This window comes from Uloborus diversus, chromosome 5, assembly GCF_026930045.1.
Source record: "Uloborus diversus isolate 005 chromosome 5, Udiv.v.3.1, whole genome shotgun sequence".
NCBI classification, from domain to species: Eukaryota; Metazoa; Arthropoda; class Arachnida; order Araneae; family Uloboridae; genus Uloborus; species Uloborus diversus.
The window spans coordinates 48362020-48380621 of NC_072735.1; the positions used below are offsets into that span (position 1 = coordinate 48362020).

General features: G+C 31.8%; 1 protein-coding gene across 2 annotated transcripts in view; it reads left to right on the forward strand.

Moving 5' to 3' along the window:
* Positions 1-18602, forward strand: part of LOC129223353 (flotillin-1-like) — a 35786-nt gene that overhangs the window by 9706 nt on the left and 7478 nt on the right. Inside the window, exons 6-12 of one of the 2 annotated variants that reach the window (XM_054857922.1) lie at positions 4109-4204; positions 8042-8161; positions 8798-9012; positions 14395-14440; positions 15339-15476; positions 16457-16621; positions 16813-16865. In XM_054857922.1, the coding sequence (XP_054713897.1) occupies positions 4109-4204; positions 8042-8161; positions 8798-9012; positions 14395-14440; positions 15339-15476; positions 16457-16621; positions 16813-16830 (798 nt within the window). In that variant the 3' untranslated portion in view covers positions 16831-16865. The remainder of the gene's footprint in view (positions 1-4108; positions 4205-8041; positions 8162-8797; positions 9013-14394; positions 14441-15338; positions 15477-16456; positions 16622-16812; positions 16866-18602) is intronic. The other variant, XM_054857921.1, reaches the window with a different exon arrangement.

Below are 18602 nucleotides of genomic sequence, written 5' to 3' on the forward strand. Positions count from 1 at the left end.
AATTACTCATCACTAGAATGAAGTATTTTGTTATCTACGGAACCAAACCCCTATTTTAACACTAGTATTACGTCTCAATTTATGCGGCTTTTCCGTAAAACGTAAACCCTCCTAAAACGAGGGCCTACTATAAATAAGTTAAAACTCTGTAATTATTTCATGTAGTTATTGTTGCATAGATTGATTTTTTGTTGCAATAGTAGCTGAGTTAGTTTCATTGCACTTTAATTTAAATTTTTTGAAGCATATGTCCAAAACATAGATCAGATGGCTGCAATTTAATTTTCACAAAACACTTATTCAGGTATTCTTGTGAAAAATTAATGTTTCTTTTTCTGGAAAAATTGCATCCTATAAGTCATGGAAAGTTAGGAGCAGAAGTCATAGAAGGTCAAGGAAAGTCATGTATATCAAAATTTGAAATGTAGCAGATACCCTGCAAAAAACAATCTTCACATAAGTGATGCAAAGTACCCCAAACTGAAATCTTTGAAGAAAGAAAATTGTCGATTTGCCAAATGAAATTCCAATTTTCCTGAATGATAAAATATGAGTATGCACACACGTCATTCATACATGCCATCTAATGAGAAGGCACATTAAGCATCACATAAGTGATGCAGTGTACCCCAAACTAAAATTTTTGATGGGGGGAAAATTGCCAATTTCCCAAATGAAATTCCCATTTTCCTGAATGATAAAATACAAGCATACACATACTTCATTCATACATACCATTTAATGAGAAGGCACATTAAGCATCATTAAAAAACAATTTAAAAAATTATGAAATAAGAAAAAAACATATCTATGTTGCAGGCTTGGAGTAATTGTCAATTACGTTATCGTAATCCGAGTAATTGATTACATTTTTGTGTAATCATAATCTAGCAATAGGATTCTCGTAATCTTGTACTGTCCAACCACGGATTGTATGGAATTTTCAAATGTCCAGATAAGACAAATCTATCTGAATGAGGGGCAAAAGTAAAAATTTGATGCCAGTATTCCGTTCATTCGAATGAGACTCTGCTTCTACAAAAACTGGCATCGCTAAAAAAATAGATTTGTCCATTTCCGGCTGCAAAACAAAAGTTTGTCTTGCCATACAATCTGTGGTCAGACAGTAATCGTTATTTTAATCAAGTGATTCTTGTATAATTGTAATTGTAATCTAAATTTAAGTAATTGTAATTTCCCATTGTAATCATGTGATCCTGACTAGTTAAAAGTGACAACTTTTGAGTTGCGACTATGCAAATGATGGAGATGAAGCTTTTTAGTCAGAATCTAAAGTGTTGCTGTTTAGTGGTCGTGAAGGGCTATTTGTAAAAGAGGATCATAAATGAGCCTATTCGGTTGCTACCCTGCCGTAGGTGCATTTGGCAGGAACGTCTCCGCGGATTTTAGGATTGGACATCAATTTTCCTTTTCATCTGTCAATGGCAGGCAAACAAGCAAAGCCCTGAAGTGAAGCTGCCATCTTGGAAAGAACAATATCAAAAGATCACAAAGACATGTTTTCAGGAACTTACGCACAGGTGTGGGTCAGGAGCCACAAGACACGTATAAAGCGTGCTAGTGCTTTTATGCATTTGATTGTCCTCACTTTTTTTTTTGACATTTTTGGAGAATGTCAATTTAAGACATTCGAAATCAAGAACTAAAAGTAAGTTCATTTTCTTCTTCTAAAAGGGTTATGTATGTTGGTATGATTTAAAAGAATGTAAAATGATGCAGTAGGACCCCGATTTTAAGTTGTCCATTTCATACATTATCATGCTTAGTATGTCATTTTCTGCTGGTCCCTGAAAATTTTGATACTGATAATGTTAAAATTTTCCAGATTTAACATAACCCTTATTCAAATATTCTGCTTAATATGTTTTTGTACTAAGATACCAAAATCATTTTTCTCTTATAGGACTCACACAAGTGTTTATTTTTTTTCCTTTCTTTTTTTTTTAAAGATAAATTTGCTGTATAGCTGTTAGAAGCCACTCTGGAACTCTTTATGTTCTTTTTTTTTGTTTGAATAATTGGAGGAAACCTGCTTACAGACAATCTTCCTTCAGCCAAATTGAGGACCAGAGCTTTGGTGCTCTTTGACTTGAAAATCTTCCAGAAGTTGATAACACATTATCATCTCATCTAATCACAAATTACTTTGGTATTTGATTTAACACCAGCTCCTGATGAGAGTAATGAAGATGATGGGAAAAAAAAAAAAAGAAAGATGTACCCACAGCTAATCAAGCGATTCAAAGCTTAAAAATGCTAAAGCAATTTTTGTTTGAGAATTTGTACGTTAAATTTGCAATTAAACTAAAGAACAAGTTGAGGAAAATTTGTTAATATGGAATGTGGTTTTAAAGAAATTAAGTAAAAAAAAAAAAAGATTTCTTTTACATGTTCATTAATAGGGATCAATATTTAAACAATACACACAGAGTTTCAGCCCTGCACTCGATTTTACGTTTTCCCGCCTGGTACGTCTTTTATCACTAATCCGACAGAAAATGTAAAGTCGGGATTTCACTGTATCATGGAAAAAAATTCTGCTCCTCAGAAATTCCCTTTTCCTGCTCCTGCCCAGGGCACGAGCCCCAGGTTCCTGTGTGATAAATAGAACCTGGTTATCTTTATAATATTTGTTAATAAAAAATCATAATTTTTCAACTATGGTGTTGTTACCACAAATGTTTAATAAGAATAATACACAAAAATGCAATGAGAATAATATACAAAAAAATATATGTGTGTTGTGTGTATGTGTTTGTTCCCCAAGAGTTTGTAATCTCAATCAAAATCATAATTGGCATATCATAATTGTAATCAATTACATTTTTTACGTAATCTAATCTTCTCTGTAATCTCCTATTTTCTAGGCTCTTAATCATAATCGCAATCAATTACATTTTCTCGTAATTGACTCCAAGCCTGCTAAGTTGCAATATTGTCAATAATGCCGAATCATCAGCAAAATTTGCTGAATAAGGAATTTTTTGGAACTGAAATGATGTCAAACAAATTAGTAAACTAGTTAAGCCGGTTCAACCTTTGTATGAAGGATGAATGTGTGGTACTATTGCTACAGTAGAAATTTTCTCCAGCTCCAAAAAAATTTTATATTCCTGCAAATTTTTATGTAGTTTATAGTTTTATAATCATCCACTTGATATATGCATAGTTTTAGGCTAAAATTTAAGTATTCACTTACACATTATTCAAGTCCCCAATACTGTGTTGTCATGCTTACATAAGGTAGATTCGCTATTTTTACAAGATGCACCATACAGCCATGCTAAGCGCAAAAGTTTTATCTGCATCTGAGTTCAAAATGAGAAATTGCCGTTTAAACTCATGTGACTCCATGTATTTGATACGAAGGCAACTTTTTCAGATTTTTTTAAAAGATATTTCCTATTCATTAATGACCATAAAACATTTTATTTAGGTAAAGTATGACAAAGGATCACTTGGTGAACGTAACTCAATTTTAGTAAAAAGTGCACATACGACTTTTATGCTTACCACTGCAGTACAGCCATTATATCATACAGTTGATTAAAAGAAATTATTTCACATTTGTTTCATTAGTGTCTTGTGATTTTTTTTTATAAAATGAAAAAAAAAAAAAGTGTCTTTAAAACATCATGACTTGTGGAGAGTACAATTGAATCATGAGACAAAAATTTTTGAGTGGAATATTTTAATAAAATGTTTAAACTGCTATGTAGTTTCAATACATTGCCTCTGCACTAGAAAAGTCAGCATGAACTTTAAAGAACATATATATTTGCAAGTTCATTGTAAAGGTGTCCAGGATTGGATATATATTTGTGTGTGTAATAATTATAAAAAAATATATTATAAGTAAAAATTTAACTCGGAATTTTGTTAATGGGTTCAAAATGCATTTTCAAAAAAATTAAAAAAGGTGACTTAAATTATGTCTACATTAAAAAGAAATATATGTCTTTACTAAAAGCATATCCTTTAAAATCTGTTTAAAAAAATGGATGAATCAAGGTATTAAATAGTATTGGCTATGAATATGTTTTGAATAATCAAATTAATTGTTTATAATTTTGTTTTGTACATGTAGGGGTACCTTAAAGCTTTGGGAATGGCACGAACTGCTGAAGTAAAACGTGATGCTCGCATGGGTGAAGCTGAAGCCCGTAGAGATTCCCAAATAAAGGTGAGTTTCAAGATTTTTTAATAATAAAAAAAAAAAAAATCTTCCAATCATAATCATAAAATAAAACTGTGTAAGCAGTTCTGTAACTAATAGTTTGTCAAATGAGTATTTAGACACACGGCAGTGTGTCAGCCAAGTTGAGAAATCAGGCAATGCATTTGCCAGTGTGTATCTTACACAAACCATTTCAAGCTACTTTTGATCCCCTCATTTCTCAAAAACTGTTAAATCTACGTGCTTGAAATTTTGTTTGTTGCATAGAAGACCTAAATCCTAAATTTCATGAATGTACCTCTCTTAGTTAAATAATTATTAAGATATAAAAAGTGTCATTTTTTACACTCACTCATCAAAATGTTTACAAAATTCCAAGTGCCTCACATACTTGAAATTTGGCACAAAGAAAGATTTTCATACACATGTAAAGGAAAATAATCTAAAAAGTCACAAAACTACATTAATATACCAAAAAACTACGCTATTTTTTATTAGCATCATGGCGCGATCACTTTGCGGCACATTTACAAAATGTTTCGCCAAATAAATCAAAACAAAGCACTGCTTTTCAAACATTGCCATTACAAGATTATTGAAGTTTAAAATTTAATGTTTAACTTTTATACAGAACAGGGCTTTAAACAATACTTAAAGTTTTACTAAAATGAAAAATGATCCATCAAATAATTAAATTCGGAAATCTACAACTTGAATTCGCCACACTGCTGTCATTTAAGAATTTAGCCAAAGAGTTAAAACATTAAACACCTTCTTTGGGGTAAAATGTAGGCTTCAGACATCTGTGATGTAAATGTAATTCAAAGGAATAGAAAAAGAAATAAAAAACAAATGCACATTTTACGATCTTCGTTATGATAATTCCCTGGAAAATATAGAAATTGCAGACAGATTTTGAAGACTATGAGTTTTCACAGTTTTTCCAATTTATGTCAAATTTGTGGGCGCAAAAGACTAAAAGCTAAGGTACTTGGACCATGCTGATAAAGGCAGAAACAGACGATTGTTGCCCAAAATTGGCAATTGCGCCAAGTCCCCAGTTACTGACACATCTTCAAAACTACTAGTAAAAGAAAAACAGTACACCTTAAAAGCAGGGGGAAAAAAGGAATAATTTATCTGTACACTCTTTTACATTTAATTATCTGAATTAGAACATAACCTTTGGTTTCACTTATTGGATTTAAAACATTTGCAAGTTAGTTTATAATTCGAGTAGTCAAATGTTTTTAAAACAGTTTACTGATGACTAAAACCTGCCACTAGTTTAAAATCCATTATCAAAGAAAGCAAAAAATTGTTTTCAAAATGAATTGAAGAACATGGGAAAATCCAACATCTGTAAGGAACTGCCATGGAACTTGGTACCCGTTTAGATCTGAACTCTTTTGTCGGTGACACCGTCTACCTCGAACCTCATTTCGATCGAACTTGGCTCTTTTTTTTCACATTTATATGCTTTGTTCAGATTTTTCTTTCCTAAATTTTATTAAATTCTAATATAATCAATTAAGGACTAAATTTTAAATACTCTGCTGTGAAGAATTCTGCCTTAGAAAGTCTTATTTTTCATTTATGTTTTGAATACCTTAAAAAGACATTCAAATGTCCTTACTTTCAATTTTAAATGCTTCTTTCTCTTGCTATCTCTTTTAGGTTTCATAGTATTTTTTGGTAGAAGCATTGCTCTATTGTAAATGCTAATGCTAAACAGTGCAGAGACTGTTGCAATGCCTCACATCATGATGACCACAATATTGTTCTCTTCATTAGAGTTACCAACTCTCCGTATTTTGGTGGGAGGCTTCCAATTTTCAACCGAATCTTCCGCTTAGCAGTTTTTTTTCCTCATAATTTTTCATTGCTTATAAATTTGCCTGTTTCAAAACCTTATCTTTATATTTTAATTTTTTTCATTTTTTTTAAGAATGAGAATCATGAGTTGAATTGAAAAGACAAAATAAGCCGTTGATAAGCATCAAACTAACCTTAAGATGGAGGAAAATTACTTTTTGTTGATGTACAACTGTTTCGATAAATATGCCGACTGCTGTGGTGTAAACGTAAATAACTTCAAAGTGTCATTGAATCTTTATTGTAGGCTTCGAAGACTTTCTTCTAGTTATGAGTTTGAACCTGCCACTTATCTGGTTTGCTTGTACCCATTGAATTAAAAACATGCTTTATCAAGGACTTTCCTGTAAAACAAGTGCTGGTATAAAAACTGCACAATTTAAAGCTACAGTCAGACCTTGATATCTCATATATCATTATCTTGAAACACTTGATGTCTTGAAAAAAAGTTTTCCCCTGCATTTTCCAGACGAACTCCTATGTATTTTCCTTAGTTATCTCAAAATTTATTTTTTGAAACCCTTGTTATGTCGAAATTTTTGCTCCTAAATAAAACTTCATTTGTCTTTTTTCTTTGGCAATTTTTGCTGTAAAACCAGTTCCAGAGACAATTGCTTGAAGTTTTTCATCCCTTTTCTGGGAAATTTTGCGAATAGGGGGTTCGGGCAAGATAATAAAAGAGTGTAGGTATGAGGATGGTGCTGTAAATCTTTTTATCTCAGTGTCTTCCCCGGAGTCTAGAATCTTTGTGCATTTCTTTCAAACATGTTGTCCACTTCGAGAACAGGGTCAGATTTCAAGCAAAAATGAAAAATGCATTCATCATTTTCCTCATTTCGTTTTTAAAATTCCTACGAATTTACTGTCAAAGTTTTGATGGCTCTAGATCAGTTGAAATACCGTGATTTTAAACTTAAGGGATGCGTTGTCCTATCGGATTCTCAAGCGGCTATTGAGGCGATAGCATCGATAAAGAGCTGCAAATCGCAGGAAATTTCTGAATGTCGCAGTTTTATTAACGATCTGGTGCAGCAGAATATTAAAGTGGCGTTGCAGTGGATCCCTGCATACTGTGGGATTAGAGGAAACGAGCTTGCTGATGCTCTGGCCAAGAGGGGGTCTGCTATTATTCAACTACCAAATGAGCCAGTCTCATTCAATGCAATAAAGTTATATATAAGGAAAAAATCAAGAGTTTTTTTTTTTGGCAAGACCTAAAAGCTAGAAGCAACCACAAAGTTAGGTTTATCAACCGTGATTTTGTCCCTTCAGCACCAAGAGCAGAGTCAGTGGATTTGTTTCGACTTTTAACTGGCCATGACTATTTACCAAAACATCTTTACCGCTTAAGGATTGTGAAGAGTCCCAATTGTCCCCTTTGCAATTCAAACGAAGAAATGGACATTCGTCACCTGCACACTTGCACCCAGCTTTCCAGACGTAGCCTGTGTGACCGTTATTGGGTAGCAAGAGAGCGTATCGGCAGCTAAATATTTCACTCTATTGTTTCTGTATTGTTCCTTGTTCTATGTATTGTGTTTGTTTTTGCTATTTTGTTCTTTGTAACCTTTTCTTGCTGCCAGCCATTGGAAATAAAAAAAAAGTTTTGAATGCTAGGGGCTACCGGTTGCGGATAAAATTAGAATTTTCAAATTTTTAGATAAAGAAACAGTCGAAATCATTGTTCATTTCATTGTCTCATCTTGTATGCCTTTGACAATCATTAAATTTGAATCTCCAATATTGAAAAGTAAATTATTAATCATAACTCAAAGTGGTCCCATAGTACATATATAAATGTATATGGTGTATGTTTTTGTAATTGTGAGAGCTACTTGTATATTTCTTTCAAAACCTTGATAGTTCAAAAAGTCAATATCTCCGAATTTTTCCCCCCTCCAAGAGATTTGAAATATCAAGGTTGTACTGTATTTGCCCTTTTCTAATATTGCAACTTTTAAATTCTAGGAAGCAATTGCAGAGGAGGAAAGAATGGCTGCTAGATATCTGAATGATACTGAAATTGCCAAAGCTCAAAGAGATTTTGAATTAAAAAAAGCTGCATATGATATGGAAGTAAACACAAAGGTAATTTAAGTATACTTTGTATCTATTAGTGACACAGCCACAAGAGGGGGTTTGGGTTAAATACCACCTAGAACTCTAACAAATTCTCTCTCCCTCCTCCTCAATAGGGGGTGAAAAAACAGTACTCAAACTTTTTTAAATGAGGGAAGTGCAACTGAATAGGGAGCAACGGTTAACTAAATATCTTACTGCTACTGAGTTGGAAGCAACCCGAAATTACTTTCCAATTCTCAAACATACATGTAATTTTATGTGATGAGCACCAATAATGGTATGAGAGGGTTAAAATGGTCTTAAAAAATAAATGGTCCTTTCTCAAAAAGTCTTATACTACACCTTATCTCTCCTCCCTTTGTCACATGTCACTCTATTTGTTTTTAAACAAATTCTTATTAAAATGTGTGATGTTACCCCTTTCTTCCCCTTTTCACAAACTGGTACAATTTCACAAGCCTCCTTCCTCCTCCAAGCGATACTGAAAATCCCTCCCAGAATTTTTTTCTGGCTGTGTCATTGTATTCTGTGCACCTAAATTGTAAATATCTAGTTCATTGTCTAAAAATTTCAATGTGAGAAGTAGGATTTTTTTATGTCAAATGTTATAAAAATGAAAAGATTTTGTAATTTCAATTATAGAAAGCAGAATCTGATCTTGCATATAACTTGCAAGCTGCCAAAACTAGACAACGTATCAAGGAAGAACAAATGCAGGTAAAAGTCATTGAACGAACTCAAGATATACAAGTGCAAGAACAAGAAATAATGCGAAAAGAGAGAGAATTAGAGGCTACCGTTCGTCGACCAGCTGAAGCCGAGAAGTATAAATTGGAGAAATTAGCAGAAGCTAATAGGTAATTATATTTTGCCAAGAATTATACTTTTTATTTTCATATAAAATATGGCAGAATTATTTTTTTTTACTAGGAACTTTTTCACTCATTTTGTTTCTCATAGTTTTTTTAAAATACATCTTTTGGCATTAATATTGTACATTTTATAAATTATCAAAAATATTCTTTTCAAGCAATCACTTTTTTTTTAGCTGTGGATGATTTTCTGAAGCAAAAATGTTTGACTTGTCTAAGTTCAAGTATTCGCTTCCATAAACAGGATTCACAATGAATTTTTGTATCTGCATTGCAATGCAGCTAAAATGTGCAATATTTGAATTAACAGAAAGCTGAAAGACATGTCACAGTTAACAGTGATTAGAAAGTCATTGTTACTGAAAAATTAAAAAAAAAATCTAGGAAAAGTATGATAAATATGGCTGATGTTAAAAAATCAATACTAACGTACAGAAAATTCATTTGTTTCGTTCGAGATGCACTGATGAAGGATGTTTTTTTCTTAGAAATACTGAGCAAATTAAAATTTCTTATTTTTTTCTCATTGAGTAAAACGTGATCTCAAATGAAAAATTTTATCACAATGTAGCCTTAATATATGCATCAAATTATTTTTGAAGTTGTGTAAAATAAAGTTTGAATATCTTAATATATAAAAATCTTCTGTGCGGACATTTGTCACCATAAGGCTTTTTAACGGCTGGACCGATTTTGATGAAATTTTTTGTGTGTAATTAAGTTGTGGCAAGCATGGTTTTGAAGCGCGATGGATAGAATTGGAAACGTTTTTGTTAATTAATTTAAACATTGGATGGTTGTATCTCCCAAATGATTAATATTTATTTTAACCTATTGTTGAGCGAGAATTGAAATAAATATTTAACCCATTGCCAAAGGACAGTACATAGGCCAGCTCTGCTTTTTGCAATGAAATTTCCTACTGTGATAATGTCAATTGATAAATGGATAAAACGTAGAGAGAGAGTGAAGCCTACATTTCGTAAAAGCAACGATTTAGATCCCGAGATATATTTTAAAGTAAAGTACTGGAAGGTTCACGCAAGGCAAAACGTGTGTTCTGTCGTCGTAGTTGAACCATGTGACCGGATCAGTGCTTCAGGTTTTCCTAACCAAATGATCAGAAAGTACCGTACCTAGCAACATTTGTTTCTCGGCTCAAATCCATCTGAGTTTTGACACCGATGTCAAGAATACTTTAAGGATTATCAAACTAATCTGTACATTATTAAAGGAAAAGATGATGGAATTTAAAGACGAACCAAATTTTATTTTTGTTCAGAGAAATTACAACGGGGTAGTTCTGAACACAAAAGATCAGTACAGTAGAAGATCGGGGATATTTAGATAATTGGGAATCTGGTGCGGTCGTCTCATTTTTGGCGTTAATAACTTTATTTTGGTAACCCTGCTGATTTATAGTAGCCCTGTGTAAATAGATGTTTCCGTTCTCTTTGTTTAGCTTTGCAACGAAAAACACCTCTCGCGCAGGCGCTGGAGCCAAAAATTGACGCCAATGAAAAAAGATTGCCAGATTCCCAATTATAGAAATATCCCCGGAAGATCTTTATCTTTGGTGAAAGAACAAATTAAGCAATATATGAAGTTTTAAAAGTTTTCGTTCAAAAGATCAGACTGCTAATCTGTAAGAGTTGGCTTCCCTCTCTGATCGGCTGGATTACAGTGGTGGCTTGGCGACTTTGGCTATGAACAATAGAGTTGCATAATCATTTGTTTACCTTTTAAAGCTACTGCTAATGTAATTTATTGTATTTTTTGTTTATTTGGCGAACTATTTCAAATTGCAAAGAATTGCTTTTCATTTTTAAAGGGTTTTTAGTCATTTTAATTGAAGAATGTGTTTATTTTACAACGGGAGGGGGTGGGAGGTGATGAGTGATTTTCGCTTATTCAGAGAACTGTTTTTACCTTTATAAATCTTTTAAACAATATCCTTTCGATTTTTTTTATTCTTTTTCATGTGGGGGATGTTGCAGCAGGATTTCCCATTTGCTCTAGATGGGTAGTTAGTTTTTCACACTTAATATTTGAGTACGCTTTTTATCGTTTGAGTATGTCTGAAGGAACAAACCATCAAGTATGGGGGGAAAATAGTTAATAAAACAACTGCTCAGTGGGCATTAGATAAATCAAGTTGTAATAAATATACGCATTCTGATACCAAGCAGCTTAAATCATTTTCTTTTTACTTATTTTTTTTCAAAAAAAAAAAAAAAAAAAGGTTTAAACACTTGATAGTTTATTGAAATTTTTTAACTTTTCAATTTACAAAGTTTGAACAGAACAACGTCTGTCGGGTCCTCTAGTTAGGTACAGAAAGTTTAAGTGATTTTCAATTAATATTTCAACAATTTACTTATTGTTTTCTTTTCTTTTTGGCCTAAAATTAGTCAGGTTTTTTGTATTGTGCAAACTTTTCTAATATTTTGCCAGAAACAAATTTTGCTATGGTGTTTTATTTCTTCTTCATTGGCTTCACAGACATTTGTGAGTCAAAGCTTCTTCTGAATGTTCTTCTAGTCAGCTCTGCTCTTGGCTTGGGTCTGCCAGTTGATCACTATCAGTGCTTTAAAATCCTCGTTAATAACTGTATTTTGTGTTTCTAAAATTTTCCTAGATTGACTCCAAGCGTGCAGTCCCATATAATTTCTACATTCTTTATTCTTTAAATTTTATAACAAGAGTTGTGTCATAATGTGGGTTTGTCAGCCCCTCAACCCTAACCTGGAGTATTTGTCTCCTGATATAATCTCGAGGGGCAGGGAACTCTGCTATATCTCCAAGCACTGGGAACCTATTTTAGTTAACTTTGACAACATAAATAGATTACCTGGGACTATTTTACTTTGGTCACTAAAGTTCTTTGTACTACCTTGTCTTGTTCATTGATAAATTTTTATTTGTGTGTGTACAAGTGTTTTTCTTTTTTTAAAAAGTTATATACAGGGCTCTGGCTAGAAGAAATTTAGGTTCATTAATGAAACATTCACAAAAATTGGATCAATCAAAATGAATCTTTCACAGAATTCTGATCAGATCTTTTACAAATTGTTTATTGAAAGAGCAAATCTGAAGTTAAAATAATATATTTCGGTGTGTAACCCGATAATTATTTTAAAAAAAACTAAATTTGCAATGAAAACTGAATAAAACCTCCAACTGTAAAAAACTTGTCAACCCTGGTTAGTGTCATGGCTCCTTCCCTTGATTCATTACTATAAATAGCTGCCAAGTGCTCCGTTTTTTCCCGGAGTTTCTCCGATTTTTATTGCGTACTCCGAAAATCCGATTTATTCCAAATAACTCCGTTTTTTGACTTTGCTTGTACACTTTTCGATTTCTGAGGAAAAAGAAGAAATTTCCCTATTCTGGAAGGTAGGAATTGTGCACAAACTCAACAAAAGAGGAAGCAATTTTATGCCCTGGAAGCATTAGTGTCAAGATAAACACTGAGTGGGAGCGCTAATGGATCGGAGAACATCGTTTTTTCATTGAGCATTTCAGCTACGGGCAAAACGTAGCCGCCATGTTTGGTCATTCAGAAGATGGAAATAGACGATGCTTAAGTACTTTCGTTTTCAAAGACAAAGCAGAATTGGGGGTTTCTTTTAACTGCAAACTAATAAAAATCAGCAAAATGTGCTACAAAATGTTTTTTTTTTTTGGTTATTTTAAATAATTTTATTGAGAAATGAAAACAAGTATACTGTTTAAAATTTCATCTTATCCCTATTGCTTTGGACACGAATGTGCTAAAGATTCTCAATTAAATTGTAGTTTCATGGGGATTTTTTATTTTCAAATTATTTTCATGCAACAAATTCAAAATTTTATATCTGAATTTTTGACTTAGTCGCCATATTTGGTCATTTGCAAGATTTAAGTACATAAAACTCTTTAAGTGACCAAGTTTTTAAAATCAGAATTAGATGTTTATTGCAATGCAAACTACTAAAAATAATGCGAAATGGGCTTTTTTTTTTTTTTTTTTTCCGGAAAATTCTTAATTTTTTTCTTGAAAAATGAAAAAAAAATTTCTTCAGAATATTATGTTATCCTGATTGGTTTGGATGCTAATGTGCTAAAAACTGTCTATTTCATCTAATTTTTTTGTTTTTTTAAGGATTATTAATTATTTATAATTACTTTTAATGCAACAAATTCAAAAATCTATCATCTTATTTGCATTGTTGCCATGTTTGGTCATTTGCAATATGGAAGTAGACAAGACTATTAATAGCCTAAGTTTCCGAAAACAGAATTGGTTGTTTGTCTCAATGCAAACTATTAAAAATAACAAAAGGCAAAAAGTTATGGTTTTTTTTTTAATTATTTTTTTGAAAGAAAAATTTTATCTGTATTTGATCCTTATTGCCTCGGAGGCTTTGTTATAAGCTGAAACCATTTCATCTAAAATGAAGGTTCCTGCTGACTTCTCATTTATTTATTTATTTTTTTTAATAAATCAGAAATCTATTTTAACTTGAATTTTCCATGTACAAAAAAAGTATTGAATGACTCTATTTTAAAATGTGTGAAGTCCTATTCATCTATTTTTTTCATGAAAGTTGTAAAAACTGCCCTATCTCCCCTCCAGTTTGTGTTTTAAAACTTGGTGACAGTGGTGGCCACTAAGTTTTTGGAGTCTAGTGGCCACTGGCCACCTAGAAGATTTCCAAGTCTTGACCTTTACTATGAGTTGCTTTACTTCCAAGTATAAGAAGTAATCGTGTTTTTTTTTTTTTTTTAAATCTTTAATATGTTCTTATGCAATGCATTTTCAATACATGTAGGATATGTATAAAGGAATATTTTAAAAAAGGGTTGCAGTTTTATTAAATCAAACAGTAATCATGTTTTTTTTTAATTTTCAATATGTAACCACGTAATGATGCTTTTTTTAATGTAAAATATTTTTATCTTATACTTGATTGTAGTTTTGTTGAAAATCTAACATGAAAATTCAGAAACGCATTGTAATGGTGCTTAGAACTTATTGAAGCTTACGGTACTGAAGGAAGGTTTAGCACAGGCCACGATTTGGTGCTCCTATTTTAACCCTCATTGCTCCTATTTTTTCCCTTAAGTGCTCCTATTTTTTTTATCTTGAGGTTGGCAGCTATGCTATATGTATAAATTTTGAAATTTCAATTTATTTCATTTTTCACAAAATCAGTTGATTTTTTTTGCAAAATTGTTGGACTTAGCATAAAAAAGGGACCATGTGAAAAATCCTGGAATGACCTATAATGCATATAAATTTAGCTATTAAGAATAATTTTAAGACATTATGCTTTTCTGTTCCATTTTTTATGAGTCACTAATCATACCAAATTTGCTTTTTAGAAATAGAGTTATTATGGAAGCTGAGGCTGAAGCAGAAGCCATTCGGGTAACCTTTACATTTTAATTGTAGTTTAAATTCGTTTACATATGTGTGTTGCATGCCTGCTAACCACTTTTAATTAACAAATAGTTACAATTTTACAGAGTTCGCTAATATATATCGGTCAATATATATCCAATATTTATTTTTCAGCTACAGTATTTGCAGTACAAAAATTATATTAATCATAGTAATATTGTTCATTTATTATTAAAAACAACCAAAATATTATGAACTATATTTTTATCATGTATTAATACATTATTAATGTAAGAAAGTAATATAATAAAATTATTAGCAGGTAATGTAACAATTTTAATTCATATTAAAAGTGCCTAATTAAATATTAAACATTGGTCAGAAAAAAAGAAAATGTCTTATGACTGCAATGGCTAATCTAAATTGTTTATTTTTGAATCAAATAACTGTGCAAAAGTAAGTAACAGAAGTAAAATGAGTAGAAACAGCTAATGCTAAATTAACTGTATTAAAATATATAACAGTGTAAAATGAAATCGGTATAAATAATGAAAAAAAAAAAACATATTGTAATAATAATAATATAAGAAAATAAAAAGTGATTTGAGGATACATTTACCGTTACAAGACTTTAGTTTTTGCTGATTGAAAAAATCGGATGTCTATCAAAACATAGGATATTTTCGATATTTTAGGGCTTTGATTTTGTAGCGTGTCAATAGCAACCCTGCAATATTTTATTTTAAACTAAACTTGTCTAGTTGTAGAGAAATATCTGGTTGTATTATACGCAGTAGGAATGTTTTTAATAGTTTTTTCATTAAGAAATATAGTAATTATTTGTAGTTTTTATGTAATTTTTACAAACTATGTATCATCAAGCTATTATTTTGCTCTGAATTAACCTGTTTTTGTATGCCTTCAGTTGAGGGGCGAAGCAGAGGCCTTCGCTGTGGAAGCAAAGGCTAAAGCAGAAGCTGAACAAATGGCAAAGAAAGCTGATGCTTTCAAGGAGTACAAAGATGCAGCCATGGTGGATATGTTCTTGGAAACCTTGCCAAAGGTCAGCGTTAAGTTGTTTTTGTTTTTTAATTTTTCAGTTTAATAATAAAATAGGGACTATCAAAAAATTATGGAAGAAAAAATCAAATTGGTGAATCAAGTTACTGGCAAAAGCACTCGGTACTCTTCAAAGTTACTGTTGTACTTTACAATGTCCTCGTTCTTGCAACTGAGAAACTAGTTATTGGGGCAGTAATCGATCTTTGAAATAGCTATTTGCAGCATTTTCATGATGATTTGTGCTTTATTTGTTGACTTTTTGTTGTATGCACATTAAAATGGTTCACATTTGGATAGAAAGTTAAATAAAAATTCAGGAAAAAGTGGGAAAGAGCATTAAATCTGAAGATAAATTGAAATGTTTAATGACCAAAAATAAAACCAATTGTATAAAATTAGTTCTAATAATGAAAAAAAAAAAAAAAAAAAACTTTTTTAAAAATAAGTTGTAGCATTTTTTTTTTTTGTATTTGCATTCAATTTTTATAATCTATCAAAAAAAAAAAAGTCAAACTTTTTACAGTTGTATTATTTTTAACAACACAATTTATTCATCACTTAAATAACCTAATAATATTTTTTTAAAACTTTTTTGAAAGTTTAACACTCAAGTAATAAGAATGTCTATGGCTGCAAGGGAGGCTGAGGGGAAGTATGAAAACTAAATTAATTGAAGAAATAAAACAGATAATAGAGAAAACCATTTTAATTTTGAGTAGATAAGAATTTTATCCATAGTTTGAAACCAAAATCGCAACTTCCAAAATCCTCAAATGAAAATAGTTTAAATGTATCACTTTTTTTTTCAAAGTTGAACATGGTTGCACAGATGCATTTCTTAATTCCCCCCCCCCCCCCCCCGTTTCCTTTAAACAGATACAGAAAAGTATATGTTTACATTTGTTTTAAATATTTATTTTTACGTATTATGTTTTGTTGAAGTTTTCTATTGTATATAGTTAAAATTTCTTCAAAATTTAGGTTGCTGCAGAAATTTCTGCTCCACTCTCTCAATGCCGAAAGGTGACGATGGTTTCATCTGGGAAAGGTGATATAGGAGCAAGTAAATTGACTGGAGAAGTTTTGGACATTATTTCTAAAGTGCCACAAGTAGTGAGCCAACTTACTGGTGTTAACATCACCCATGTAAGAACTTTTTTTTAATTGGAAGTGGTAATCGTTTATGCATGTATCAATTTGAGTACTTTTCTGCTTGCATTCCCTTTTGTTTTCTCCCTCTTTCTTTTATTTGCTGATGAAACAAACATTTTTATTTTATCCTTTTCCCATAATGTTGCTTTTTGTTTATTTTTAAGCAAAATATCTATTTTTTCCAGAAAGCAGGACAATTCTAGAAATTCATTAATACAAGTGTTAAACTTAAAACACAGTAAGTGTCTTAGTTTCCCATGATTTTGTTTCACTTTATGCAATTTAAAAATGCACCTTGCCAATTCATAATCTTTTCCCTGCATTTGCATGAAAATAACTTTGTTACTTTTTGTTTTGCATGTATATTTGTAAAATTGTTGCTTTGTTTTGTGAACTGTGTTTTGAAAATAATATGAATAACTGCAAACTAATGAAAGTAATTGAGAACATGCTAAAAATTGTTTTCTTTTTTTAATTTTTAAATATGTATCTAATTTTCTTGAAAAATAAAATTTGTTCTTAAAAATTAATCTTATCTTCATTGCCTTGGATGCAAATGTGCTGAAAACCTTTCTACTGAATTGTAATTTCATGAAGATTTGTTGTTCTTAAATTGTTTTCATGCTTAAAGTTCAAAAAAAAATTTAATTCTTGGCATAGCCGCCATATTTGGTCACTCCCAAGATGGAAGTACACAAAATTTTTTAAGTGCCTATGTTTGCGAAAACAACATTAGATGTTTATTGCAATGCAAACTGTTGAAAACAATGCAAAATGTGCTTTTTTGTGTGGATAATTTAATTATTTTCTAGTAAAATGCAAAATTTTATCTTTAGAACATTGTTTTTATTCTTATCCCAGGTAGCATCAACTCATCGGATTTTGCTCGGCCGATCATAGACTCCTTCTAAACTCATCGCGTATTTCACGCTGATATCGTTGCGATCAGAAACCGAGAACGGTTTTCGATGAGCTGTTTTTTATCGGAAAACTATATCCTTACGATCAAATTTCCCGATGAAAATTTGCTGAGCTGCATTTCATCGGAAAAAGAGATCGTAACAATCAAATTTCCCGATGAAAATTTGCCGAGCTGCATTTCATCGGAAAAAGAGATCGTAACGTTCAAATTTTCCGATGAAAATTTGCCTAGCTACATTTCATCGGAAAAAGAGATCGTAACGATCAAATTTTCCGATGAAAATTTGCGTAGCTACATTTCATCAGAAAAAGAGATCGTAACGATCAAATTTTCCGATGAAAGTTTGCCTAGCTACATTTCATCGAAAAAAGAGATCGTAACGATCAAATTTTCCGATGAAAATTTGCCGAGCGAAATTTCATCCGAAAAAGAGATCGTAACGATCAAATTTTCCGATGAAAATTTGCCGAGCGAAATTTCATCCGAAAAAGAGATCGTAACGATCAAATTTTCCGACGAAAATTTGCCGAGCTACATTTCATCGGAAAAAGAGATCGTAACGATCAAATTTTCCGATGAAAATTTGCCGAGTTACATTTCATCTTAAAAAAAGTAGGTCGTTTAAATTTTCCGATAAAAGTTTTCCCAATCTAAAATTTTTGGAAATCTCCCAACTGTTAAAATAGGATAAGTTTTATTATTCGAATATCCGACTATTGATAAAACGTAAGGCTATACGGATCAACATTCAGGGTTGAGAATCGGAGGAAAAATGACTGAGACTTTGACTGCGAATCCGACTCCTGGATTTTGGAAGGGTTTACTCCGATTTGCTGCAAAATCAATTCAACTTTAACTCCACGATTCCAACCCCGATTACCTCACTGGAATTGCGAACAAAATGAAACTCAGACTCCTGAATGATTTCTCTCTATCTCCAAAACAATTCCTTTCTGTTCAATTTGACTCCCAAAATTACCGACTCCGACTCGGTTTGCGGGCAAAATGATCGACTCCGACTCTTCACTAGCTGGCGCCACAAGTATATTCACT